Raw genomic sequence first — 16124 nt, 5'->3', positions numbered from 1 at the left:
CGGGACAACATATGGGCTGGTGCTGGGAAGAAATGGCGGTAGAAAGTTAAGTCATATTTGGAGATACTTTATTATTTCAGATACTTTTCTATTTCTTTCTTTCTTTCTTCAAAATGCGAATAACTGACTGACCAGCTGAATAGACCCATTATCTCCTTGCCCCTTGCTTTATTCTGTTTAGACCGCAGACCCCCAATGATAACTATAAGGGGTCCATACGGGACTATTCCCACCTCTTGTTCCCACCGCTGCAACTCCTGTGTAGCCAGGATCTACAGCTTGACCGCCATTAAAAACCCAACCAGTGAAGGTCACGTTTGTCCCGAGGAAAAGTTAAACTGTCATTGGACCCGCAACGAAATTAATCAGAAGAACATAGGAGTTTTTAACTACAGCTACGCCTATGGGTCTAGAAGTTTAGCAACGTATGGACTAACAATTAGTTAAATAAATTATCTACTATTTGTACAATTTTATAAATACATACTTAACATAGTTTTAAATAATATAAACTGGGGGTCGACTAAGTATGCAGGGACAATAGGGAATATGCATTTCTTTAGCCTTTAAATCATCCAGTAATTTTATTTTCCAAAAACATATTTTATAATAATATCTACCTACCATCTTGTGACGTCACTTGAAACAACAAGCAGCGTCTTTTTGTAGTTTTTTGGGGCGTGTTGTGACGTCACGCTTAGTGATTTCTTTTTTATTTCCAGTCCGATTTTGATACTTGTCTTACAGATAATCTAGGCCTTAAATAAATACTGTTGTAACAGAAAAATGATGCACATTCCCTATTTAAACTGTCTTTCTCAGATTCGGAAAGATTAGCCTCAAAATAAATAAACTTAAGACTATTTAAGCTAACTGACTGGGGTTTAGTCTTTAGTGAGTAGAGGGCGGTACTGGACGTCTTGCCTCTCCTGCGCATGGTAGGGGGAGGCGGGGAGGTCTTCCAGTTCGGCTGTCTCCTGTGGAAGGACAATACAGGATAAGTAATGAAACAATACAGTATAAGTAATCGGACGATACAGGATAAGTAATTGAACAATACAGGATAAGTAATGAAACAATACAGTATAAGTAATCGGACGATACAGGATAAGTAATCGAACTATACAGGATAAGTAATCAAACAAGACAGGATAAGTAATTGAACAATACAGGATAAGTAATTGAACAATACAGGATAAGTAATCGAATAATACAGGATAAGTAATCTAAAAATACAGGATAAGTAGGTAATCGAACAATACAGGATAAGTAATTGTACAATACAGGATAAATAATCGAGCAATACAAAATAGAGAGAAGTAATTGAACTACATATACAGGGTGGAATTTTGTAATGCTACCTGGAGGGAAAGTACTGTTTAATACTGTAGATAGAATATGAATGCAGTTCTCTTTCTTTTAAAAAATAAAGAAATGTTTTCTTTTGAGTAAAATTTTCTATCTACAGTATAACAGTACTTTCCCTCCAGGTGGCGTTACAAAATTCCACCCTGTACTTATTGTGTTTTAAAGTGACGCAAGTCCTATATCTATAGTTCCAAAATACTAAACTGTCCTATCCATGACATTGACAGTGGGGCGCTACCGTCAATACCGGATCGCTGGTTCCGATTTTTGCCATGTTGGAAACCATATAGTTGAACGATGGTAGCGCCCCCCTGTCTTTGAGTTTGGTGGGACAGTTCAGCGTGGGTCATCTTTATGTCCAGCTAATTTTTATTATGAGACATTTTGAGAAGAAAAGAGAGAATTGTTAGGTGGTAACACCTCAATGGGCGGGCCACTACCTTAATTTTCTACAGGGTGTTAGGTAAATGGGTATATGAGCCGACACTAGCCCATGTTAACATGGGCATATTATTATAAATGGTATGGTGAAGTCAGAAAATTGATATCTTCATTTAATTATTTTTTAATTTTACCATCAGGTGAGATACAGGCCAAGAGCTACCTCGTTGTAGATAAAAAAAAACGTATATACCTACCCATTTATCTAACACCCTGTATTGCCATACAACGTAAAATACTTGTCATCATTGCATGCATTACTTGTTTGTGTAAAGATGTGTTGTTGGTAGATCTTTGTCAATAAATAAATAAATAAAAATTTACAAACCGTTAATTACCTAATACTTCATGAAACATCCTTTAACACAGTGGTTCTTAACCTTTAAGTCACGAGGGACCATTTTACCAAATTTCTGTCTTGTCAGGGACCACTTTTTTTTTCAAAATCCTATGAAAGGGGAGGTCGATTTCTCGCCCACTATGCACCGTTTGTGTTGTGTTGACTCGACTCACCACGTCACGTCACTTGTTTATTACGATGTCTTCGTGGACCACTTGGAATGCGTCCAGGGACCACCAGTGGTCCGCGGACCACCGGTTAAGAACCACTGCTTTAACAGAATCATAAATCGTGTGGATAGAATATGAACTCACCTCAGGGTCTATACTCCGGGACCAGGGTCCCCAGCCGTGGTCCTCCTCGTGGTCGTAGTGATGCTGGTGCTGTGCGTGCTCGTAGTATATTACCTGGAACAAAAATACCATGTTTCACTTGAAAAATACTAAAAAAATTGATGACCGGTCACTGAAAATGATTCAATAGTTCGTTCTAAAAAGGCTAGAAATTTTTAATTAATTGGGTGGGGGGGGGTTTGGGTGGGTAATTATTGGGTTGCACCATCTTACTTAACTTCAACAAACGTCAGTAATATGTTAAACTATATACAAAACACCGTTTATCGTTATAGTTACTGTCAAAGTACGAGTAAGTTGGTACAACTCAGCCGTAGCATGTAATGTCTTTAATTTACATGAAAAATTCAGTTCTCAAATATTATATTAGTTACGGATTAAAATATTAGTTTGTTTTACTTTTTAGCAAAGAAAGGTCTGCTAGATATCTCCTCTAAGCTCTATAAAATCAAATGCTGTCGTTTATCCGATAGATAAGCTTCTAATAAAACTCTATCAACAGGTGGTAACCACTCTGAGTACCTAATGTACCTATTACAGAACGATGCTCAAAACTCATTTAACTTAGCATACCTACGAATTTAATATTGATAAACGAATCATAAGTAGGTACTTATACTTGTAAGTGAATGAATAAAGAAATAATAATAAGAAAAGGAACACATAAGATACAACTAGGCGGTCTTATCGCTATGAAGCGATCTCTTCCAGACAACCTATGGTGAGGACAGTTATTTAAAAAAAATATGAAGGGGAAGGCGGTGTCGACACTAAATAAATAAATGAAAATAAAGAATTTAAGAATCAATCAATGCTTGAGAATCGATTCGAGTTTGCTCTTCGTCCTTTAAAACAAATTGAACAAATTCAAGAACTTTCCACTAGAGATGTCCAGACAGTAGCCACTCAATACACGCGATCCTCGGCCGTCGAGGTCGGAGAAAGTGGTCGTCGGGTCATCGCGCGGAATACTTGGAATTTAACATCGATGGGTGTGTTCGAATAATTATTGTTTATGAAGGGATTGATAGCAGGTTTGAGTAAGTTGAAGTAGGTTAATGTGTAGAGAAGTTTTGAATGCACCTGTGAGAGGAACATGGCTGTAATGCAACTGGAAAACGAATTTTTATCGAAATTTAGGGGTTTTACTTGTAAAGGGAAAGCTTCGAGACCCAATTTAAAAGAGAGCACATGAAGCTAAATACCTACTGTGGCATTTTAATTTGTGTACCTAAATATTACTTAGGTACAAAAAGTAACTTAGTACATAATGTAACTCATTAATAAATGTCGCGTTAAGACCCGTGTCTTACTATTTTAGTTGAAATGGAACGCGAAAGTTTAAAATCTTGTACGTAGGGATTTTCATAAAATTCCATATCATTCTAGAAGAGCATCAATAATATAAGCAGTGACAATGTATCTAAGTTACCTACAAAGTTGGATCAAATATGTAATTGCTCAATAATGAATAATAAATAAATAAATAAATAAAATAAAATACTTAAGTATTGCCAGGCATTGAAGTAATATTACTACTCAATGTTGCCAGGATCTATTGCGTGCATCGAACGGAAGTCTGCAATAACTATGGCATAGTTATGCGAACTTCTAGACTATTCGAATATGTACCAATACAGTGTAATGAAGATATTGCATAGCGTAGGATAGTAACATGCCAATTTTGTATGCATAACTTAAGTAACAATTATTAACACAACAATGTAGGGGTTAATTTGTTGTTGCAATTTCATGATGAATTTTTTTTATGCATAACAAGGCAGGTATTTGACCACAATCGCACCTGATGTTAAGTGGGATGCAGTCTAGGATGGTACATATCTGCCCTGTAAGTGCCTCTGCCTATTTACTCTCGCCTTGAAAAGGTCCGGATTATAGTCTTCGGGAAAGACAGCAGCAGGCAACGAATTCCAGTCCCTAGCCGTTCGTTATGAATATCTAAGATACAGTGTGTCCGGGCATGTAGTGATCAAACTTTAAGGGCGTAATCTATAGACAATTTTATCGACAACACTTCAAATTTGGGTCTTGACCCATTTATCGCAAAATTACAAGGATTTAAGTTTTTAATTTTTAGTTTTCACCTCTTCCTTCAAAAACAAGTGAAAGCGTGGGTAGCTTAACATTAATAAGCAAATATTTTATATCATGCGATAGCCAATAAAATTATGTATTAGTAGAAGTAGAAAACAGACACAAGTTTCATACATTTTATGGGAGTAAGAATGGATTTAATTAGAAAAATACTAATTAAAATTTATTAGTCTACGTCTATTAGTTTCGACGTAATTGTTGAACAAAGATACCCCTTCCCAGCGGTTTCCACAGTAATCGGAATAGGTTGTGTGATTCTTTCAGGCAGTGCATTTTCGCATGTCGCGTGCGCTATGGAAACCGCTTGTTCCCTTCACTTGTTTTAGAAAGAAGAGTATTGATTGTCTTCCAGTGTAGTCTTGTTGGTTGTCCTATTAAATAAATAAATAAAATAAAATAAAATAAATGGCATATTGATAGATAATATGTGACCTTATTTACCTTGTAGGGAAAGTATTTACATACAAAAGGTGAAAGGAAACCCTTGACAACAGCGATAAAAAAGGCATACAGGATTTTTGCAACGGTCTAGTTAAGTATACATAAATACCTAACATAAGTACCTAAACTTATGTTATGAAATTTGGTCTGGTATTTTTTACTCCTCAACACTCAAAAGAATAAATTTTAAATTTCAATCTTTACTTATACATTTTTTCACCGCTAGCTTTTTTGCGGAATAAACTAAGTAACTGTTCATTAACTATTAATTAAATCATTCTTTGCAATCCGTTAATCGGTTATTAAAAGTGCAATTTATTATACCAAAAAATCAGCAATTTTTAACATACGATCAGTATTTATAAACGAACAGAAAGACAGACTTACTTTCGCCTCATCATTTTACAGATTCTAGAGCAAAAAGGTCATTTAGTTTCAAAGAAACATTGTTTAATCAATTTAAACAACTGCATCAGTGAATATTCTACAAAAGCACAGCTTTATTCGATAAGTACTAGGTAGCTGGTAGTTTCGTGCAATTTAAGGTCAAAGTGCACTTTCTCTGGGGGAATCTGCAAATCACCATTTCGCAGCAGGTTTAATGTTTTACGGAGAAATTGTTGATATCGGCTGAGCTTTGGAGCTTCTTATTTTATACAAGCTTTTGCAAAGCTTTACCACGTATTCTCTTACAAGAGAATAATATTCTGCTATTAATATTTGTTTGAATAATTAAGTTTCAGCCAAATGACGTCCACTGCTGGACAAAGGCCTCCCCCAAGGTTTTCCACAATGAACGGTCCTGCGCTGCCCGCATCCAGGCTCTTCCCGCGACCCTTACCAGATCGTCTCACTCGTAAGTACTCAGGTAGATAGTAGTGGTAGGACATGCATAACCTCTTAAGGAACCGACCGGAAAAACTTTAAGGACGTTTTCTACATTTGATCTAAATTATATAACTCAAAGGTGACTGACTGACTGACTGACATAGTGATCTATCAACGCACAGCCCAAACCACTGAACGACGGATCGGGCTGAAATTTGGCATGCAGGTAGATGTTATGACGTAGGCATCCGCTAAGAAAGGATTGGATTTTACGAAATTCCACCCCTAAGGGGGTAAAACGGAATCCACGCGTACGAAGTCGCGGGCGGCCGCTAGTTGTATGATACTCGTAATTAAGGTAAGTAGAGAAGAGGTAATAATTTTTGAGACTTAACTTAAACAGCACCAGCAAAATGAAGTAGCAAATGTATATCTCAAATAAAAAAACATCAGTTTCTACAAACACCCTGTATTCGATTAAGATTCATCCTGCATTGCAGACGCAGTTAAACTAATTGCGGACACCCGTTACTTTTATCCGTTTCTAACAAGTATTCTGTATGTAATTGACCTTCCGTAGATACCATTTCCAAGAAAAGCATTAATACTTTTACGAAGAAACTGATAAAATTAAAATTATTTAAAGGCCTAGCGAATATTTCAGTTAATGCTTGAGGTATGGGAGAGACACGTGTGTTTTTTTTAACGTCAAACTTTTTTTTATCCACAACGAAGAAGCTCTTGGCCTGTATCTCACAGATGGTAAGTGCCGATCAGGCCGAAGGTGGAAGCGAGCTTCACCCGGAATCCTCAACCACGGAGGAACTGGCTATCTTACCTCTAACTGCCGGAACACAACAATGCTGTTAACATTGTTGTATGGCGACAGACTTAAAAACTAAAAACTACATAGTTAGTTGCTTCACAAGATTAATTAAATTATAACCATACGGAACCCATAATTGTCGTTCACATATGAATGTTACACAAACAGACAGCGTCAAAAGAAAGTGACCTTAATATGTAGCAATTAGTATGACTTACGTTGTAGTGTAACAAATTCAATTGCTAGACTAGTGATGTACTGTGACTGTAAGTTGATTTACTTGAAAATTGTTTTATGTGTATCACAGACATACTATAAACACGATATTATTTAATTATTGTCGTGAAAAAAAAATTCAAGGAATGAAAAGGTAACACAGTTTTTTATGTGTATTTTTATGTATCTTACTTACTTATTGTTTTTATTATTATAGGTTACGTTATTGCAAAAGAGACGTTGATAGAATATTCTGCTAAATTCTATTACTCTAGCCAAAATTTAGGTCAAAAATCAAAATTTAGTTATTAGTAACTAGGGCCTTATTGTTGTTATGGGGTTTAATTAATAAAGCGCCATGATTATCTTCAATTTGCTTGTTTATTGCAATCTTACACATGCAAAATATAATTATTACAACGGAGCACATCAAAACAAAACTTTTCAGTCGGTTATTTTTCCACAGAGAGACCATAGACATAGAGCTAGCTTTTTTTAAAACTCTAAACCATAAATAAATGTTTAGTGTTGTCATTACTCAACAGGCCTTTTTAGGATACTTATAAAGGTGCAGCAGTATCGAATTGTTATGAGCATTTAGTAAATATGTATCACGGGACTATTCCCATCTCTCGTTCCAACCTCTGTAACTCCTGTGTAGCCAGGATCTACAGCTTGACCGCCAATAAAAACCCACCCAGTGAAGGTCAAGAAGTTTGTCCCGGGGGAAAGTTAAACTGTCATTGGACCCGCAACGAAATAAATCAGAAGAACATAGGAGTTCAAGTTATTGTTCGACTTCCCCCATTGCAAAGCAGGTGACCTTTAAATATGTATGAACCATTTTATATTTCACTCCACATATTGCAAACAGACATACTTAAATTTTACACCTATATCACTTACGTTACATACACCAGTAAGCCTAAGATGCGCGCCGCGATAAGCGGTTATCACGCCATTTTATCGATTTTCCCCATACATTTTGACATCGATAAAAGTTATCACGGCGCGCATCTTAGGCCTACTGTATTCACAAACGATGCTTGCTTAAGTGAAGCAGCAAATCGAACGCACAGCGTTGAATAGAGCTCTGTAATTGGTTCGTCCATGTGTCACCCTGTGCGTCCACGCGCACTGTGAGACATCATAGTAATAGACTAAGAGCTAGTGAACGCCAGACCTAGGTATGTCATTTTATAAAAGCTGAAAGTTTGTCAGCGTATGCTCCCAATATAGGATATAATGTTGGTGAATTATGAAGTTTGGGTCATGGTGGCTTTGGGAGCTACCCTAAAAAAACTGTCTGGCAAGGAATTGGAACTGTCAAAACTGTCTGGCTGTTGGGGAAAATACTTCTAATTATTGCCCAAATATTATACATAAAAATCAGATTTTATGGTATAACGTAAGTCTAACTTTTACGGTGGCTTTCTCTGTATATTCAATAGACTGTAATTCTACTAACGTTACGGGAGCATACGCTGACAAACTTTCAGCTTTTATAAAATGACGTTAGGTCTGGCGTTCACTAGCTCTTAGTCTAAATGTTTGTGAATACGGACTGACTATCTTAACAAGTATCAAACCGATCTTAACGAGTGCGTGATCTCAACAAGTTCAACAATTAGAGTGAGAGAAAGTAAACGTTTTAATTTTGAGGTCTCCAGTGTACCTACGAGGTTATCGCCTCGTAAGCAGAACACAGATTATCGAGTTATAAATAGAATAGATTTGACTAGTGAAGGTAGATTATTGTCTATGAAATGATGTAAGGCAGTTTTTGGATAAATGTTTTGGTATGGAATAGACAGGCCTCTTTACTTTGTAAAATGTTTAGTATACTTATGCCCGTTTTCACCATGAATCCCTAATTTTTAAGTGACCACTATGTAAACAAAATTCCTGTTATTTGTTACCATAGGGGTCACTTAAAAATTAGGGATTGATGGTGGCATTAGGCACACGATAAAATTAATATATAGAATATTGTGCTAGTAGACTTTAGTGTATTTTTTTAAATAAAAAAATAGGTATTTAAGCTACCTTGAAAAATTATAAAAAAATATTGGTTTGATTTATTAGTAACACAATTTGAGACTCAATGGTCTCTCCTGGCATCATGGGTAAACCCTTATTAAAGAAAATCCCATCGATTTTCAATTAGATTGTTGTAAAGCTATAAAATTTTGGTCAACAAAACATCTGTTAACTACACACATGTAAATTGTTGAATGAAACTTACCTTCTGCGGTTGTGAACTGTGTTTGTTCTTCAGGTCGATCCAGAGCCGAGCCAGGTTGATCCCCAGACCGATTAGAGCGATGAGGAAGAATTTCACCTGGTGAAGAAGAATATTCATTATCTTCATTGTTATCTAGAATAATCTATAGCAAACATTAGAACGTTATTTGCTGAGTAGCTAGTATAATTCTGTTAATTTCAAAGACTTTCTTAGATCTTTTGACTTTGGCCTTCTGTTTTTTGAATCTCTTTTATGTCCTATAAGGCTCATTTTGATAATCCATTCAGTAAACAAATAAAACGTATAGTAAGAGTTTATCTCAATGTTCTAATGTCAAGTCAATCGTAATTTAACCTCGAACACCATTGACTCTACTTTGAAAGCCATCGAAGAAATGGATCTACGAATAAAACTGGTAAAAGGAAATGAAAGCCTGAAAAACTGACAGTTCATCATCATCATCATCATCTCAGCCATAGGACGTCCACTGCTGAACATAGGCCTCCCCCAATGCTTTCCATGTTGCCCGGTTGGTAGCGGCCTGCGTCCAGCGCCTTCCTGCTACCTTATGATGTCGTCGGTCCACCTTGTGGGTGGATGTCCTACGCTACACTTTCGGCCTCCACTGCAGAACCTAGCTGTATCTTAGAATCTCTTTTAAAACTTTGTTTAATAAAGTTTATTTCCAGTTTTAGTTGGGTCAATATTATGATATAACCTCGATCACTAACTATTATAGTCTAACCACAGAATAATAATAAGTACTACATACAGAAGTTTTACTTCGCGAAGGTATTTAAAAAAATGTATGCTCAATGTCATTAACAATATGGTGTAATTTAGCCTGTCTCAAGTGTCTAGCACCATTTAGTTGACAAACGTCAGTGATCGGCACTGCGCCGAAGCTATAGGGCTGACTTCGGTAAAATGATGTGACGTGAGGTGCCAAACTGCGGAAAATGGCGGAGGAAATACATGACTTAGCATGAATTATCATGAATAATATTAACTACATATTTATCTCTCAGTGTCTTGAGGCAACTTAAAAAAGTACATTCTGTGTTTTTATTATTATTTAGGCAGTTAAATACTGCACAGTATTTGGTACACCATTTTCTTTATTTTCTTCCATCATACACAAGAATACGCGTGCGTGAGTCAAAGTTCGCTCGTTCGTGGGCCATCGTGCGTGTTTTGTTTTCGATGTAAACTCGCGGAGATGAACAGGCCTGGTCTAACTAAAACATCTAGTACAATAATAAAAAAAATAATTAAATACCTGCAGTTTGAACGACAAAATCTGTAATAAGGTTCCGATTTTGGCTTTTAATACAGCTCCTAGGATCAGTAGCTTGAGGATCGCCTTCTTTTTCTTCTTCTTCTTGCCTCTTTGTTCTAGAACGTGATAGAAGAATAAATTAGATTAAACTGTAAACAATTGCATAATTTTCTTAAAAATCCCAGCCTCAAAGTATTGATTTAAAAATGCATATACTTAGATCGTTTCATCCACGAAGACGCGCCCCACCACTTTTTGACCTCGGTTGCGTGGGGTGCGGGGAGTTTGATCCGAGCAATCCGAGCGGCATTATTGTAGTGTGCGTGTGCACTCATGGATAATTTAGCGTGTGCCGATAACAATCAAACATTTGCGGATGAATGGTGGGGCGCGTCTTCGTGGATGACACGATCTATACAGTTTAAAGTATATGCAATAAAAATTTTGAATTTGAATTTGAATTAAAGTCCATTTTGGAAATCGTCATTTTGGGGTAGGTATCACATGCTGCCGAAAAAAATAAGAAAAACATAGCAATGCAGACAATTTCATATTAGGTACTTCTCTGATCATTCACACAAAACATGTTTCTAAAACGTGCCATGCTAAACTAAAATAACAATGCTAGGTATCATAACAATGACAAATCATGCTCTCATGCAAACAAAATGCAAAATGCATGATCAGGATGCATGTAAAATTTCCATTTACTGAGTTTTCTTGAAGATCAGCTCTCCATACATCCTTGTTGACCTTTCTATAGTTCGCTGAGTGACTTGTAGTCAGTAGGTAGTAGTAATCGCTGAGAGACTTGTAGTAGTCGTTGCTTGCTGTCATGTTTCAACTCGGTAAGAATAACTGATATTAAACATATTTTAATTTTATTAGGAAATATCTTTCCACCTGCGGCTTCGCCCGCGTGGAAAAAGCGCTGTTTTAGGGTTTTCTCGAAAATTAATCCAATTTTTGTCGCCGCAGAAATCATCCTTGGACTTCAACGAACATTTAAAAGAGAATTAGTAAATAAGCTACTGAATCAACTCCCTAAATATGGCGAGGATTGAAATTAACACCCTGTATAATATCGACTTCCCTCCGTTGCAAAGTGGTGGTCTCGTGTAGATAATGATGAAATACTTCTAGAATCCTATGAATTAAGTAATAACCTATACATCAAGATGCACCCATCACCAACCTTCCAAAGAGCTTTTATCCGCAACCCCATCCTCCTTTTCATCGCTCTTCATCGCATGCTCAGCAGCAGCGTCCAAAGCTGCCTCGCCCAAGTCCCAAAACTCGGAGACCAGACCCCTCCCCCTTCTAGAAGAGTTCTGAGGCACATTCCTCGCTTCTTCCCCGATCACCCAAGACTGGACTTTGGAGGAATCGAAGCCACGACCTTTAACATAATTTTTGGTCATTGGACAAAATTCTACGTGCTCACAGACCAGACTATAGAAAGAAACAAAATCAAAAGTGTACTACGTATACTTAATAACAAAATAGAAATAGGTATCAAGCAAAGACAATGACTCTATGGGCTTATGTGGCCTCCGAAGTATGGAATAGTATAATTTTAAATTCAAGTCTGTAACAGTATATCTAAATTAGGATCATTATTATGTTTATTATGTTGTCTCAAAACCTCTGAATCTCATCATTATCGTTTCAGCAAAAGAATGGAAATTACTGAACATAGGGGACAATGACTTTCCGTTTTGCCGGTTGTTAGCAGCCTGCATCCAGCGCTATCTTTATAAGGTCGTCTATCCACTTTGTGGGTGAATTTACGAAATCATAAAGGTAGCAGGTAAGTGCTGGACGCAGGCCGCTACCAATCGATCAACATGGAAAGCAATGGGGGAGGCTATGTTCAGCAGTGGACGTCCTATGGCTGAAATGATGATGATGACGACAGAAACTTATTCAAAACTGTTGTCAAAATGTAAGCTATGCCTGTCAGTTTTTAACCTTTATCAGCCTTCTGCATAGGCGCCACCATCATGGGGTGGACCAGGTGGATCTTGGGCGGCTTTTGCTTTTTCTTCTTCATCTTCTTATCCTTATTGCCACCGGTGGAGATCGTGATGGAGTCGATGCCGCCACCGTGGTCGTGCTTCTTCGAAAGCGCTCTGGTGGAGAAAATAATGTGTGAGAAAGATATCATTTGAAAATTGACTTAGGCTTCAGCCTCGAATTTAGCGGGCAGCGGAGCGGGAGCGGCGGCGGCGCGGGAGCGGGGCGGGCAACGCAGACCCGTTCTCGAAACAAGCGGGCAGCTCGCGCGGCGCTTTAGCGGCGAAGTGTTGTGTTCGGGGTTGTGTTGTCTAGATATTTGTTTTTATTCGCAATAGACATGTCTGAACAACGGCGACAATTTTATTTCGATTCAAATTTATCCTTAACGCTCGATTTATTGTGCCCCCGCTGCCCACTAAATTCGAGGCTGAGGCCTTAGGCAGCCTCTCTAGACAAAGATACATGACAGTTCCTGTTGTAATTCCTCAATCGCTCCAGCATATCTGCTAACTAATAATAATATTACCCTACTTTAGACCATATATCATCACCCTAAAATCAATAGGTACAGTAAAGAAAATGTTGCAACAAAGTGAAATATTATTCAAACTATGTTCACGCGTACAGAGTCACGGGCACAGCTAGTAGTTACAAATAAACCTTGATACATAAACCTTCCTCTTGAATCACTCTGAAAGTCACATTAAAATCCGTTCCGCAGTTCTAAGCGCACAGATAGCAGGAGAGCGACTTTTCTTTTACCAACAAAACAATAATTTAACAGAATTAAGTAATTCAAATATCGATTACATAATAACTGTGTATTATGATTGTAATAGTTTGCTTTCATTCAACTTTGTGTTCAGCGATCAAGTCCAAATAAATCCATATCTCTACTAGATCACGTAGAGTTAATACACACGATTTCCACCAGAATGTGGGTAAAAACTAAATATTTGTGCTTCCGATGACACCTAACCGTTGATTAAACTAGGGCATGTGGTCGTGCCACCAGTTTCCCTCGACAAATATGTATTCAAGACTCTTGAGACTTGACTGGCGAGTTTCCTGTTCGGAAAAGGTCTTGATCATTTGTTAACAGGAACCAATTTACGTGTCGACTTTCCAGTGTAAATGTTACAGTAGCTTCGTACTTATTTATGAGAACTTGTCGAATGACCAATATATGAGAAATGACCATCCTACTAATATTATAAAGGCGAAAGTTTATGTGGATGTTTGTTACTCTTTCACGCAAAATCTACCGAACGGATTTGGTTGAAACTTTACAGTATTATTATTTATAACCCAGATTAACATATAGGCTATAATTTATGCCAATTTGTGGCACTAAATTTCACGCGTGTGAAGCCGCGGGCAAAAGCTAGTAATATCTATGTATGAGAACTTATTGTATGTACCTACCTATGTCCGCAAAAAAATCACGATTCTCAAGAACGAAACTTCAAAAATTTACGAATTTGATAAATTCATTCTTAAGCTAAAACATGTTATAAATTACCGCAAACTCTGTTGCCTTTACCGTTATTTCTAAAAAGGTTATTTAATAGGTAAAATTATAGGAATTATAAAATACAACAGTAACACAATCGCACAACATTCTCCTAAAGCAGTGTAGAGTTAAAATTATATTGAAAAGTATGAGCTTTGAAAAAAGTTTTCACGAGTCATTGCAAAAAAAACTTAAGAGAAAATTGGGTAATTGCTATTTGTGAAATAAACAAGTCAATCATATTTCTAGTTTCGTTCGTTTCAGCCGAAAGACGTCCACTGCTGGACAAAGGCCTCCCCCAAGGATTTCAACGAAGACCGATCCTGCGCCGCTCGCATCCAGGCACCTCCCGCGTTTCTAGTTTAATTCATAAAAATCATTGTCCCATTTATTCCACGACTTTCCATAAAACACCATAGCACTATAATCATATACCACACATGCCAAGATATTGTCAATGCCGGTAATCGAACCCCGATCCACAAGCCCAGTGACCCTGTTCACAGCAGCGTGTTCTTGGGGACACAGTATAAACTGGTAGAAAGTGATGTTGACAGAATGACGAATGTATTTTGAGTGATTTAGGACATAAGGGGGCGTACCTATAACAGAAAAGTAAACACACGTTGAACATTGGTTAAAAACTACATTTCCATGATAAATGACAATTTGAACAAGTGTTCAACAGGCGTTGAACTTTTGGTAATAAGCCGCAAGGTATTTATAAAAATGATTTACTTAATTATTGGTAATATAAAAGTTACACAGGTATCGTGGAAATGATGGTGTTCATAGGAATTTTCATAACGATTTTCGTAGGAATATGAATTTATTATCTCATGTATCAATTTGAAAATCAAAAACATAAAAGTCATTTCTACAATTTGTTCTTTAGTAAAGTGATTACTGGCAATTAGTGGTGACTGAGTTTGTTCCGGCGTTTCTTCTCAGCACTTGCCATATGTTTGTCTCGAAGCGCTAGTAAGGCCCAAAAGATAGGGAGATATACATATAAAGTGCCCCTTAAGGGCGGGCTACTTTTCTTTTTTTTTACTATTTTTTGACGTTCATAAGTGCTACTAGTGGTCAAAATTTAATAAAATATTTTTGATTTAGATTTTTATAAAGTTCTTCTATTTTTTTGGAAATTACTGCCAATACAATAACCTACTTATCTTTTCCTACACTATGTCCGATGACTGTACCGATTGGCCATGCTTTATGTTGCTCTGTGCGTGAATGGGCCCACACAAAGGCTTGCTAAAGACGAGTGTTGTCAATAGTCAATAGATACTATTATGACCGTGACGAAGCCTATTTGGCTACTTTTTTTTAAGTATACACTCTTCTGAGTGTATTGGTTTATTTTTAGAGTGTGGGTATTTATAGAAGTATTTTTTCTTGAGGCTTCGCCCGCGTGGATTTTTTGAGTCGTGCGTACGTTTTCTTTCAAAACATTATTAGTATTAAAATCTATATCTATAAAAGCGACACGACACTGATTGACTTACTCATCACGAAATCTCAGAAACTACAAGTGCTAGGAGTCTCCAATTTTGCATGGGGGTTTCTTTTAGGACGTAGGTGCTCACTAAGAAGGGATTTTGCAAAATTCAACCCCTAAGGGGGTGAAACGGGATCCATGCGTACGAAGTCGCGAGCGGCCGCTAGTCATATTATAGTAAGTTTGTTATATTTTCAACATGAGAAGCCTATGATTCCTCAATCTTTATACAAGCTTTCAAGTATTTCAGTCATTTAAAGCTTTATTTTTGCAACAAAAAGTAGCGTACCTAGTCTTTTTCTCTTCAGTGCTTTAGTAAAGTACTCGCATAAATTGATTGTACACTAAAGGTGGACCGACGACATCATAAAGGTAGCAGGAAGGCGCTGGACGCAGGCCGCTACCAACCGGGCAACATGGAAAGAATTGGGGGAGGCCTATGTTCAGCAGTGGACGTCCTCTGGCTGAGATGATGATGATGACACTTTAAACTGTGTGTTCTATCTGGGTATCAAACCAAGAACCCCCAATTCTAATGGTTCAGCCAAACCAACGCGAACTCCTGAAACTTTTTATAATTGTCAATTTTTATAAATTTTTAGTATGTTTCTAAATAGAGGTCAAGTGTCCACAGAA

At 37.2% G+C, this 16124-nt stretch overlaps 1 protein-coding gene across 1 annotated transcript in view; it reads right to left on the bottom strand.

The window, feature by feature from the left end:
• Positions 1-491: 491 nt before the first annotated feature.
• LOC114350420 (uncharacterized) overlaps positions 492-16124 on the bottom strand; it is a 28387-nt gene continuing 12754 nt past the window's right edge. Inside the window, exons 3-8 of the mRNA XM_028301223.1 lie at positions 12424-12584; positions 11648-11851; positions 10453-10568; positions 9174-9269; positions 2464-2556; positions 492-977 (exon numbers count right to left, since the gene is read on the bottom strand). Coding sequence (XP_028157024.1) covers positions 885-977; positions 2464-2556; positions 9174-9269; positions 10453-10568; positions 11648-11851; positions 12424-12584 — 763 coding nt within the window. The 3' untranslated portion in view covers positions 492-884. The remainder of the gene's footprint in view (positions 978-2463; positions 2557-9173; positions 9270-10452; positions 10569-11647; positions 11852-12423; positions 12585-16124) is intronic.

Source organism: Ostrinia furnacalis, unplaced genomic scaffold, assembly GCF_004193835.3.
Source record: "Ostrinia furnacalis isolate ACB-3 unplaced genomic scaffold, ASM419383v2 OfSCF0890, whole genome shotgun sequence".
Classification (NCBI taxonomy): domain Eukaryota; kingdom Metazoa; phylum Arthropoda; class Insecta; order Lepidoptera; family Crambidae; genus Ostrinia; species Ostrinia furnacalis.
The sequence above is the reverse complement of the archived record's forward strand: the minus strand, read 5'-3'. Positions and strand labels throughout refer to the sequence as shown.